This window comes from Emys orbicularis, chromosome 3 (genome assembly GCF_028017835.1).
Source record: "Emys orbicularis isolate rEmyOrb1 chromosome 3, rEmyOrb1.hap1, whole genome shotgun sequence".
Lineage (NCBI taxonomy): Eukaryota > Metazoa > Chordata > Testudines > Emydidae > Emys > Emys orbicularis.
Genome location: NC_088685.1, coordinates 13768434 through 13779998, shown reverse-complemented (window position 1 = coordinate 13779998; position 11565 = coordinate 13768434). Strand labels below are relative to the sequence as shown.

General features: G+C 50.5%; 1 protein-coding gene across 1 annotated transcript; it reads right to left on the bottom strand.

The window, feature by feature from the left end:
- Positions 1-252: 252 nt before the first annotated feature.
- Positions 253-5526, bottom strand: LOC135876592 (interleukin-17F-like). The gene is made up of 3 exons (XM_065401858.1): positions 5500-5526; positions 1951-2198; positions 253-490 (listed from the first exon to the last, which is right to left on the bottom strand). The coding sequence occupies exons 1-3, from the start codon at positions 5524-5526 to the stop codon at positions 253-255; spliced, it is 513 nt and encodes a 170-aa protein (XP_065257930.1).
- Positions 5527-11565: the final 6039 nt, after the last annotated feature.

The window sequence follows — 11565 nt, the reverse complement described above, 5'->3', positions numbered from 1 at the left end:
ATGTCAGTACAGCACCTAGCACAATGGGACCCATGATCAGAGCCTGGAGGCCCTACCATAATGTAAATATTAATTAATAACAATAATAATCAGCACTGGAAAAAATTCCCCCTACCCCTCCCCCTGATTTTGTATTGAAAAGTCAGGTTAAATTTCATGAGGATCTGACAGATCAGAGTAATCACGAATTTGTTACACATGTCGTTTGTTACATCGGCAAGCTGTCCATGTGTCTTCCTTGTCCTGACCCTCTTAGGACTGATGTCGGAGAACAGGCAGAACGCAGGTACAGCCTACGGTGATGAACTGCTTCTCCAGCCGGTAGGCATGCTGGCAGCCTCTCTGCTCCCGTCGGAGAACGAGGATCTCCTGCTGGATGGGGACGGAGTTCATGCTGTAGTCCTCCTGCCCCAAGGCATTCACGCAGCTTGAATGGCGACACTTGGCCTCAGCGATCACTTCGGGGAACCGGTTGGGATCCTTGGTAATGCTGTGAATCAAGACACAAAGAGAATGAATTCTGTTACACCGCTATTCCTCGGAGGACAATGCAGATCAGCAGGGTCTGAGTCTCCTCCATGAATCGCTCAACAGATCAGTGTTTTTTCTCATTCAATAACCTATTTCCAAATGGGGTGACCAGATAGCAAGTGTGAAAAATCAGGATGGGGGTGGAAGGCAATAAGGCGAAGCCCCAAATATCGGGACAACTGGTCACCCTATTTCCAAATGAGGTCAATGCAGGATGTTCCTAGTGATCAACTTTTAGCCCGAAGCAAACAGATTGATAGGCCTTGTAATTTTATTCTACTTAATAAATAGACAGATGCTATTCTTAGTTCTGGACATGGCTATGTTTACTGTAAATTTGCCCCGAGAATAGGAATATTGGCGTGACCATACCAGATCAGACCAATGGCTATCTAGCCCAGGATCCTGTCTCCAACAGGGGTGAGAATATCCTGTAGCAGTGAGTTTCCTAGGTTCATTATGAACTGTGAAAAAGATACTTCCTTCTATTCATTTTATATTTTTATCCTCTTTGCCCCATTACATGCCTACTGATCCTCATTAGGAGACAAGGTAAAAGGAGTCACCCTGTGTTATTTATTTTAGAGTGATTTCCTAGAAATGGCTGAAAATTTAGGAGAGTGTTTATAATTCCTCTGTACCAGATAAATGTAGCAGGGCTCTGGCTGAGGACACCTAGTGGAGTTCCATGGCAAATTCACCCAATACCCTTTGTAAATGCTGAAAGGACACAAAGATCCAGGGCCGGTGCAACCCATTAGGCGACCTAGGCGGTTGCCTAGGGCACTAGCATTTGGGAGGCGGCATTTCGGGTCCTTTGGCGGTGACCGCGGCGGCCGGATCTTCGGCCACCCCGGTCGTCGGCGGCATTTTGGGGCAGGGGGGCGCAGGGAGGGCCGCCTGCAGCAAGTAAGGGGGGGGTGGCACGCAGGGGAACCGCTCCCCGCCCCAGCTCACCTCTGCTCCGCTTCCTCCCCTGAGTGCGCCGCCCTGCTCTGCTTCTCTCCCTCCCAGGCTTGCGGCGCCAAACAGCTGATTGGCGCCGCACACCTGGGAGGCAGGAGAAGTGGAGCGGCGATGGCGTGCTCGGGGGAGGAGGCAGAGCCGAGGTGAACTGGTGCGGGGAGCTGCCACACGGCTCCCCGGGCCAGGGGGAAGCTGCTGCGGGGGGAGGGCACCTCATAGCAGAGGGGGGGTGGGGAGCTGCCGCGTGGGGTGCACCTTAGGGCGGAGGGGGGTGGCGGAGAGCTGCCACAGGGCTCGGGGGGGGGGGGGCGCAAGGGGTAAGTTTCGCCTAGGGTGCGAAACATCCTTGCACCCTCCCTGCAAAGACCTTCTTGTTTCCGATGGGAACATGCAGATAACTGTGCAGTGCAGCGTGGCCAGTGCATTTCAAGCCAATGGGGATGTGTGTGTTACCTGTAATCCCAAGGAGATATAGACCGGTTCCTGACATCATGAGCCACTCTGATTGCATGACTGGAGCTGCTGATGTGTATGTTGACTTTCACACTTAGAGGGAATCTGGAATTCTTTTGGGGCGGGCAGCCGTCGCTCACTCTCTCATTAGAGCCTCCTTCCTTGTTGGGTACAGTCCGTAGAGCCCTCCCATGGGCTGAATTCTTAGCCGAGAGCACCAGGATCAGCACTAGCAGCAGTGTCCTGAACTGAAAGAGAGAAACAGCTTTCTTCATTCTATTCAGAGCAGAGTTTGGAATTGACGAGGGCACCAAACAGCTCCAGTGACACCTCACTCGGGAATTTCTTGTGAATCGTGAAAGGAAGAGCAAAGCACAAGTGAAGCCTGGTGAATAGTGATTTTAGAGAGAAGGCCAATTCATCCATCCTGGGGAATCAGCGCTGGATTATGGTTACCATTCGCCCGCAACTCTAGCTCAGCTGGGTATAACATACTGTCCAGCACAGCAGTAGAGGCTTATGCTGCTTCCAGTGGAAGACAATTCAAAAGTGGACAGCGCCCAGAGTTTTCAAGGAAATCTTTTTTTTTATGGTTATCTTTGTCTTTAAAATAAATATTTGCACTAAGCCTCTTCTAAGAGCAATGACAGGTCCTGCTCTTGGGGGTTGATTATTATCAGGCTAGGATGCACAAGGCTGGATATGGAAGAGAAGCAGCTAGACGCTCCGCACCTCTGGAAAATCGGGCCTAAATATGGATGTAGGTGCCTAACTTTAGACACCCACATTTGAACATTTTGGCTACAGTGACTTGCCCAAAGCCAGCGCTGGCAGAAATAGAACCCAGGATGCTTGACTCCCTAGCTCAATCCAGAAGGCCACAGCTGCCCACTTGCATTGTCCCAGTCTCTTTTGCACGTCTCCCTTTCCCCCACTGCCTTGTACTGCATCTGGTACAGTACTTTGCAATGCAAAGTCCAGTCCATTTTCCCTGGTCTCTCTGGGCATGCAGGGGGTTCCAAGGACTCAGCTAAACATTGGAAATGCTGGGGAGGAGGGCACAGTGAAATCCAGCCAGGGGGGAGGTGGACACCATCACAAGGAGCAAAGCTAAGGACAAACAATGGAATCAGATGGTGGCGCTCTAAGCAGGGTAAAGGCAACGGGAGCAAGTCCAAGCCAATGAGAGACGGACCAGCCAAAGAAAATCTCTGTCTCTGGTAAGCAGAAAAGTAAGGATCAGAGAAAGCCAGCTCCACAAAGGTTGGGTTTGGGTCCAGGCCTGGATCGTTCTGATCCGATCGTTTCCCAAAGTCCAGGGGTGTTCAGCTCGGGGGGATTGGCTGCAGATCCATGTCTACACATGGCCCGGGACGTGAAATGAGCACTGGGTGAGCAGGTTTGGATCAAATTCGAGGCTGAAGATTCAGGCGATCGAACCGCTCCTGGGAAGGTTATATCACACACGGGCACCTGAGGAATGCTGCTCGTTCTCTCTTGGCTGAAGCTTTCAAAAGGGGGAGTACAAGGCTAAGCTTTTAAACCCACGCTGAGGGACCTGATTCTCCAAAGTGCCCCAGCAATCAGGGAGAGCCCAATTGATGCTCAGGGTTAAGCTAAGCTTCAGAGAGGCAGGTGTTTCTTCAACACTTCTCTGCCCCAGCACATCAGCTCTGACTGGCACGTAGCATCCCCAGCTCTGTCAAGCCCAGACAACCCTGCCCCAGCCTCACACTCCTGACCTGCAACAGTCCCTGCTAGGCTAAATCCTCAGCTGTGGTGCTGCTCTGCCAAAGGAACTCAGCGCTGAGCTGGAGGAAATACCCCCTTCTTTTCCAGCCCCCAGCCTGCCTTTGGCAGAGCTGGCAATCATGCCAGCGGTTTTGTGGCACACACAAAGACACCACTGCCATCCCAAAGCACTCGGCAATCATGGGTCAGGCCCCGGCAGTCATGAGATTTAAAAAAAAAAAGTATTATTATTATTGGCCGCTTTTGATTTGGCTTCTGTTTGGGGGAGGTTGGGGGTGGGGTGCACTCATTTCATGAGCTCAAGCTTCGCTACGCTGGACACACTCTTTTTCTTTTGAGTGAAAGCTGAGACGCTGATGCAACAGAAGAGCGAACGTTGCAAGGGTGCTGATGCTATCACGGGCTGTGCAAGGGGAAAACCCAGACACATTCCTATTGAAGACAGGATTCAAACCCACATTAGTCAAAGGTTACAGCCAGGTGATGGGGCAACACAGCATCCGGGCAGGTGCCAAGGACTAAGCATGCCCGGCAACCCAACAGAGGGACAGTCACAGCTGAGCTGCTGTGGCAGCACTGCGGGAAGAGGTGCCTGCCTCGCTGAAGCTTTGCATAGCTAAATCAGGCTCGCATTGACTCCCCTGGGTACACAGCCCTTTTGAAAAATCAGTGGATAAGAGCACTGAGCTGAGAGTCAGGGTTCTGTTCTCAGCTCTGACACTGAGCTGCTTTGTGTCCTTGGGCAAATCACCGCCTTCCTTTCAGCTTCTCTTTCCCCACCCAGACTTTGTCTGCTTAGACCTTAAGCTGTTCGAGGCAGGGACTCATAGACTTTAAGGCCAGTAAAGACCATCATGATCATCTAAGTCTGACCTGCTGCACATTGCAGGCCACGGAACCTCACCCACCCACTCCTGGAATCGACCTCTAACCTCTGGCGGAGTTACTGACGTCCTCAAATCATGGTTTAAAGATTTCAAGTTACAGAGAATCCACCATTTACACTCGTTTAAACCTGCAAGTGACCCGGGCCCCATGCTGCAGAGGAAGGTGAAAAAAAACTGAGAGTCTCTTCCAATCTGACCCAGGGGAAAATTCCTTCCCGACCCCAAATATGGGGATTAATTTGATCCCGAGCATGCCGGCAAGATCCACCAGCCAGACACCTGGGAAAGAATTCTCTGTAGTCACTCAGAGCCCTCACTCAGTCCCAATACTGTCTCTATCGATGAACTTATACAGTGCCACTCCCAATCCGGGCCAGTAAGTGGCACTGTCATTACAACTAAATAACAATAATGCACAATCCTGTCCCCCTCGGAAGGGCTCCTCTCAGAACAGGCTTGGGTACGTTATTGAAACAGCAAAGGGCAGCTTGCACTGCCACTGCCTGAGCTGTAGCCCCTCTCTGGTGGAGACATGGCAGCGGTAAGTCCCCCAGGGCTGTCAATCCAGCACTAAATCCACTTGGGAAAGCTTTAAAGAAAATCCCAAACTCGTCCCACTGCTCGAGGGCTTAACCACGCTGCCTGTGAGTAGCTCCCACTGCAGGCAAGAGGAGTCATTCATAAGCAGCACTGGCATAAGGGGGCCCTTGGTAGGGTGACCAGATAGCAACTGTGAAAAAATGGGACAGGGGGTGGGGGGGGTAATAGGTGCCTATATAAGAAAAAGTCCCCAAAAATGGGACTGTCCCTTTAAAAACGGAACGGACAGTCACCTTAGCCCTTGGTTTCCGAAGAAGTGAGATTTTATTTATTTAACCAGTGGCCACCTGGGTTAAATAAAAGTACTCACCAGTGAGGGGTGTCTTGCAAAAGCCATCGCGATCTCTCTTCTGCTGCAGATCTGGACTGTCTGAGGCCAGTGGTGAGTATCCTTCCGCAGGAGGTCTTTCAACCTGAATATATCTATCAGCCCAGCGACAGCTCCTTTTTATAATGGTTTTCAATCACTCCCATCATTTCCATTGCAGCAAAGAGGTGGCTTCCCTGCCCTTACTTGTGGTTCTGGGTCATTTGACGTTTTCTATGTCACATCCGTATTCTGTCACAGGGTGAGAGGCAGAAAGGAAAATACATGTGATGAACCAACTACCCAGACATCGGAATCCCAGCCCAACTGATCAGATGCAGATAAAGTGATAAATAAGAGATAAAATAGCCCTAAAGAGATGTAGAATGGTGCCATCCGTTTTTGCACTTGTGTTGTCAGCATTTTTCTGTCTTCATATTAGTCAATTCTCTCTCCACGCGTACGCCACAAACACACGCACCTATGCAGACAGACCTATATACTGCCTACAAAAATCTACATAAAAGAACATTAAGACATGGGCATGACAATACAGTCTTTAACTACATGATCACTTGCTATTTCTTCTACAGTTCCCCTGCCTCATTCTGTGCACAGGATGGACAGTGCATGGGGCTGCAGGCTACAAGACAAGAAAGGATGTTCCCTTGTGGTTAAAGGCACTGGAGACTAGGTTATATTCCTGACTCATTTCTGAGACTAGGAGAAAGTATTTTGTTTTGTCCATGATAAAAAAATTCCTTTGGAAAGCTCTTGGAGCAAGGACTTGAAATTTGGCATGGGGTGGTCTTTGTGTCAGGGGTTCCCATGAAAATCTTCCCAAATTTGACCAAATTATAAGCCTTTGAAAAACTCCAGTTCCCACAGGCTCCGTAGAGACTTCTCAGAGCTGAGCCAATAAAATCTCTGAGGATTCTGTCCTCACTGCACATGTTGGCGCGTCTCTCAGGTCCTAGTAGCATTGCCCAGACTGCACATCCCCACAAAGTGATTAAGTATGGTCCTTCCAGCTCAGGGCTACATGGGCCAAGCTGGACTTTTCCTGTAATGGCTGCTCTGGGCCAAGGTGGGGCCAGGCACCAGAATGAGAGCATGGAGCCTGCCTCTGCTATGCTCTCAGTTACTTCTCTGCTGGCAACCAGGCGGTGTGGAAGAGGAAGTCACCTGGTTCAAATGCAGAGGGGACAAGAGCTGGACCTAGGAGGGGAAGGTGTGGGAAGTAGATTGGGACAAGAAGCTGGGATGGAGGAAGACTTGGATTGGTGGCTAGTGTGAGGGAGAGAAGGAAACTTGGAGTTGGGAGGAGAGTGGGATTGACTGGGCAAGGAGACTGGGACTGGAAGCTGGGGATGGAAATGGGGGATACTGAGATTGGAGGAGGGGCCATTGCAGAGTCTGGAACTGGGAACCAGTGGGGTGGGGAGAAAGAGGTGGGCGAGGAGAGACAGATCTGACAAGGAGCCAGATCTGACAAGGAGCCAGAGTGCAAAGGGAGAACTGGGACTGGCTGGGCAAAGAGACTGGGACAAGGCACCAGGGGAGGTGGAAACACCGAGATTGGACAAGAAGCCTGGGTAGGGAGACTGGGAGCTGATGGAGAACATGGGTGGGGGGGTGACTGGAGGCCAAGGGGGAGAAAGATGGATTGGGAGGGCAGGGAACTGGGACTGGTAGGACAAGGAGCCAGGAGTGTGTTGTGGGAATGGGGAATGGTTGGGCAAGGAGACTGGATAGGGGAAAAGACTGGAACTTGCTGGACAAGTAACTTGTACAACCTTAATTCACCCCCTTGTGCATACATATTATGATACAGTCTTTAGTTACATGGTCACATAGTACTCTTTTTCCCAGGACCTCTGCCTCTTTCAATGCTCAGGATGGACCTGCTCTGGGGATGAATCAGGACTGTGTAGTGAAGGAGACTTCTCTGCAGGACCCCATCCTCCTTTGTTACAGAAGCTGGAAGGTGTGCAGTGAATAAGGGAGGTGATTGCAGGAAGAGAAAGGATAGTCTCATGGTTAAGGCAGTTAAATGCTGCCCTGGAGAACTGGAGGCTATCCCTTCCTCTGCCATAGAGTTCCTGTGTGGTGCTGGGCAAGTCACTTAAACCAAACTTTTCCCAGGTGGTTACTAACTGCGTGTGCCTTATTTTCTGGGTCCTGCAGTCCGATTTGCAGAAGTGCTGAGCATGCATAGCTGCAGCTGAAGTCAATGGGAACTGTTTTGACCATGTAGGGTGCTATACAATGATAAGTACCCTGAAAAATGAGGTTCCCGAAGCACCTCAAACTGGGCACTCAAAATGTATGCTTCAGTTTCTCATCTATCAAATGGGGATAATACCAGCCCCTCATCTCAGAGCGGGGATTGTAAAAAATATATGAATTGATGTTTGTAGAGCACTCAGATACTATTGTGACGATCAGCATAGAAAAGCCTGGGAGGCACTTAGTGATTCAGTCTTCTGGGCAGGGTTCACATTGAACAATGAGGAGAAATCGAAATATTGAATGACTTATCTATCCTCACACTGAATGAGGCAGGAGTCTGTGGAAAAAAATAGTATGTGATCACATAATTAAAGTCTTTTTCATAATGCACGTGCAGATACAAGGAAGGGATAGCTCAGTGGTTTGAGCATTGGCCTCCTAAATCCAGGGTTGTGAGTTCAATCTTTGAGGGGACCATTTAGGGATCTGGGGCAAAAATCTGTCAGGGACAGTACATGGTTCTGCTGTGAAAGCAGAGAACTGGACTCAATGACCCTTCTAGTTCTGTAAGATAGGTCTATCTCCATATAATAAAAAAAAAGGGAGGACCACATTAAGTCTGAACAAGCAACCTTAATTCTTGTATTTCCTACTTTCTGAGTGCTCGATTTGGCAACCTTAAATAATGTTGTTTATTTCAGGGGGGTTTTGCATGTAATTCATATCTATGAGATTCATGAATATTGCAAAAAACCCAAAACATATAATTGAAAATTTGTTAAAATAAAACATGTGCATTCTCTTTGACTCTATGATGGGGTATATGATCCCTCAGGGGCTGGGGATGGTCAGGGGGATGACCAAGAAAGAAAGCCTTGTCAACTTCCCTTTATGCATACATTATGCTTGAGAGGGCATTTGCCCTGGGTTAGTGTTTCTGGGCAAGGGTTCTGAATGGGCCTGGGGTCCCGGCATTGGAAGGTCATGCCATGCATAGAGGATCCTAGTAAAGGAGCCCTCAAGACTGCCATCCTTGGCAAAGTATCACCTGGAGCTAAGACATCAGATACAAGCTGTGGGCTCGGGCCAAGTTTTGCCAGGACTTGAAGGTAGGATGAGGGCATTGAGCTTGCTCTGGTGGGCGAGATGGAGCCACTGAAGGTATCTGAATAGAGGTGTGAAGCAGATGGCTGGGGGAAATAATGTTAGCAGCTGCATTTTGGATGGACTAGAGGGGAGCAATGAAGAGCAAAGAGGGCAGAGAGGAATAGCTGAACAGCCAGGCAATGGAGCCTAGTGGTTAGAGCCCTGGCCTGGGACTTATGAGACTTGGGTTCTGCTCCTGGCTCTACCCCCTGCCTGCTGGGTTATGTTAGGCAAATAATTTCACTCTCTGCCTCAGTTTCTCTATCTGTAAAATGGGGATAATAAGATTGCCCTTTCTTAGGCTTTGTCTTCACTACCCGCCGATCCGGCGGGTAGCAATCGGTTTTTCGGGGATCGACTTACCGCGTCTAGTGAAGACGCGGTAAAATCGATCCCTGATCCCTCTGCCGTCGACTCCGGAAATCCACCTCGGCAGGAGGCGGCAGCGGAGTCGGCGGCAGCGCGGCAGCGGTCGACTTTCCCGCGTCCTCACCGCTAGGTAAGCCGACCTAAAATACGCAACTTCAGCTACGGTATTCACGTAGCTGAAGTTGCGTATCTTAGGTCGGAACCCCGCTGCAGTGTAGACCTAGCCTTAGTAAAGAGCTTTGAGATCAATGGACACACTAAATAAGATTAGCCTTGGATCATTATAGTAAACTGAACCATTCAACTTCATTCAGCCATACACCTATAGTGTAATGAGCTCCCCCGAATGGATCCTCATTCACTCCTGGCCAGAGCTCATTACAGGATGAGACCCTTGGGCTCATTTTTTGCAAGAGCGCCTCTTAGCATAGCTGTACATGCCTTTATTAAACACAATGTAAAGAATCACAGTATGTGAAGTACCGAAAAGCAACGCTTATGTACCTGCCATTAACCCCACATGCGATGGGCTGGCAGCGCTGAAAATACACAGAGAAATGTGGTCAAGGAACCTGGATTTGGATCACTGGTTTTGAATTTATGGTGGTTTCCCAGCTTTGAAATGAAAGCTCAAAAAAAATTAACCCCACGAAAGAAGTGGGAAAGTGACAGACAGTGAAACGGCAGCAGACACCGGGCTGCCTGTCTCGGGGTTTCATCTCAGAGCCATCACAGTCACATTAGACAGCTCATTTTCTCAGCATTCTACCCACTGAATGTATTTTTCTTTGGCTAGTGAATTTGGTGCCGGTGGACGGATGGTTGCACTGGAGACCGGGGCCTCTCTTTAACCACTGAACTGACGTATCACGAGCCGGGCAAGCTCTCCTCACAAGCACCTCATCCCTGTTGCCCAGGAACCCCCTCTAAACCTTCCTGTCTGTCTAGATACTTATATGGCCCATGCATCTCATTGTGGATTTTGGCCTCACAACAGCCCTGTGAAGTATTTGGGGAACTGAGGCACAGCATAGATTAAGTCACTTACCCCAGGCCACCCAGGCAATCTGCAGCTGAGCAGGGAATTGACTACAAGTTGCGTAGGGTAGTGGTTTTCAAACCGTGGGTCGCGACCCAGTTCTGGGAATGTAAGGCGCTGAGTCGCAGCGGCACTGGTCAGCACTGCCGACTGGGCTGTTAAAAGTCCCGTTGGCGGTGCTGCCCAGCTAAGGCAGGCCTGTCCCTACTTGTTTGGACACCGCACTGCGCCCCGGAAGCGGCCAGCAGCAGTCCCGGCTCCTAAGGGCGGGCGGCCACGGGGCTCCACATGCTGCCCCTGCCACGAGCACCAGCCAATGGGAGCTGAGGGGGGCGGTGCCTGTGGGCGAGAGCTGCATGGAGCCGCTTGCGTACCTCCGCCTAGGAGCCGGACCTGCTGCTGGCCGCTTCCGGGGCGCAGCGCAGTCCACGGTGCCAGGACAGGCAGGAAGCCTGCCTCTGCACTCTGGCTGCACCACTGACCGGGAGCCGCCGGAGGTAAGTCCACGCCCCAAACCCCTACCACAGCCCTGAGCCACCCCCCAAACCCAGAACCCCTTCCTGCACCCCAAACCTCTCATCCCTGACCCCACCCCAGAGCCTGCACCCCAGCCCAGATCCCTGCCCCCCTCCCACACCCCAACCCCCTGCCCCAGCCCTTAGCTCCTCCCACATCCCAAACCCCTCATTCCCAGCTCCGTCGAGTCGTGGGCATCAACAATTTTCAACTGGGTCGCCAGAAAAAAAGTTTGAAAACCACTAGCCTAGGGGGCACACCCCAGCCCTATGCACTCAACCATCCTTCCTCGTGCCGCTCATTGGGAAGCGGATCGGTGATAAGCGTGATGGTGATCTCTGTGCTGTGACTTGGGGGGAGCCCACCACGCTCATGGCCATGCACAAGATTTCCTAGCAGAGCTGCCCAGAACAAGCTCTTCTTTCGCTATTGCTTTGTGTGGCTTTTTTTGAGACAATAAGACCAGGCTCCACTTCACCAACCACAATGTTGAATCAAGAATTGCAGACACTTTTAATATAGATTCATAGATTCATAGATTCATAGTTTCTAGGACTGGAAGGGACCTCGAGAGGTCATCGAGTCCAGTCCCCTGCCCGCATGGCAGGACCAAATACTGTCTAGACCATCCCTGATAGACATTTATCTAACCTACTCTTAAATATCTCCAGAGATGGAGATTCCACAACCTCCCTAGGCAATTTATTCCAGTGTTTAACCACCCTGACAGTTAGGAACTTTTTCCTAATGTCCAACCTAGACCTCCC

Excerpts from the sequence above, each read along its gene's own strand:
- LOC135876592 (XM_065401858.1), bottom strand. The coding sequence starts at position 5,526 with ATGGCTTTTGCAAGACACCCCTCACTG. Across the intron at positions 2,199-5,499 it reads TTGCAAGACACCCCTCACTG|TTCAGGACACTGCTGCTAGT; the intron begins GTGAGTACTTTT and ends TCTCTCTTTCAG. Across the intron at positions 491-1,950 it reads ATATCTCCTTGGGATTACAG|CATTACCAAGGATCCCAACC; the intron begins GTAACACACACA and ends CTTGATTCACAG.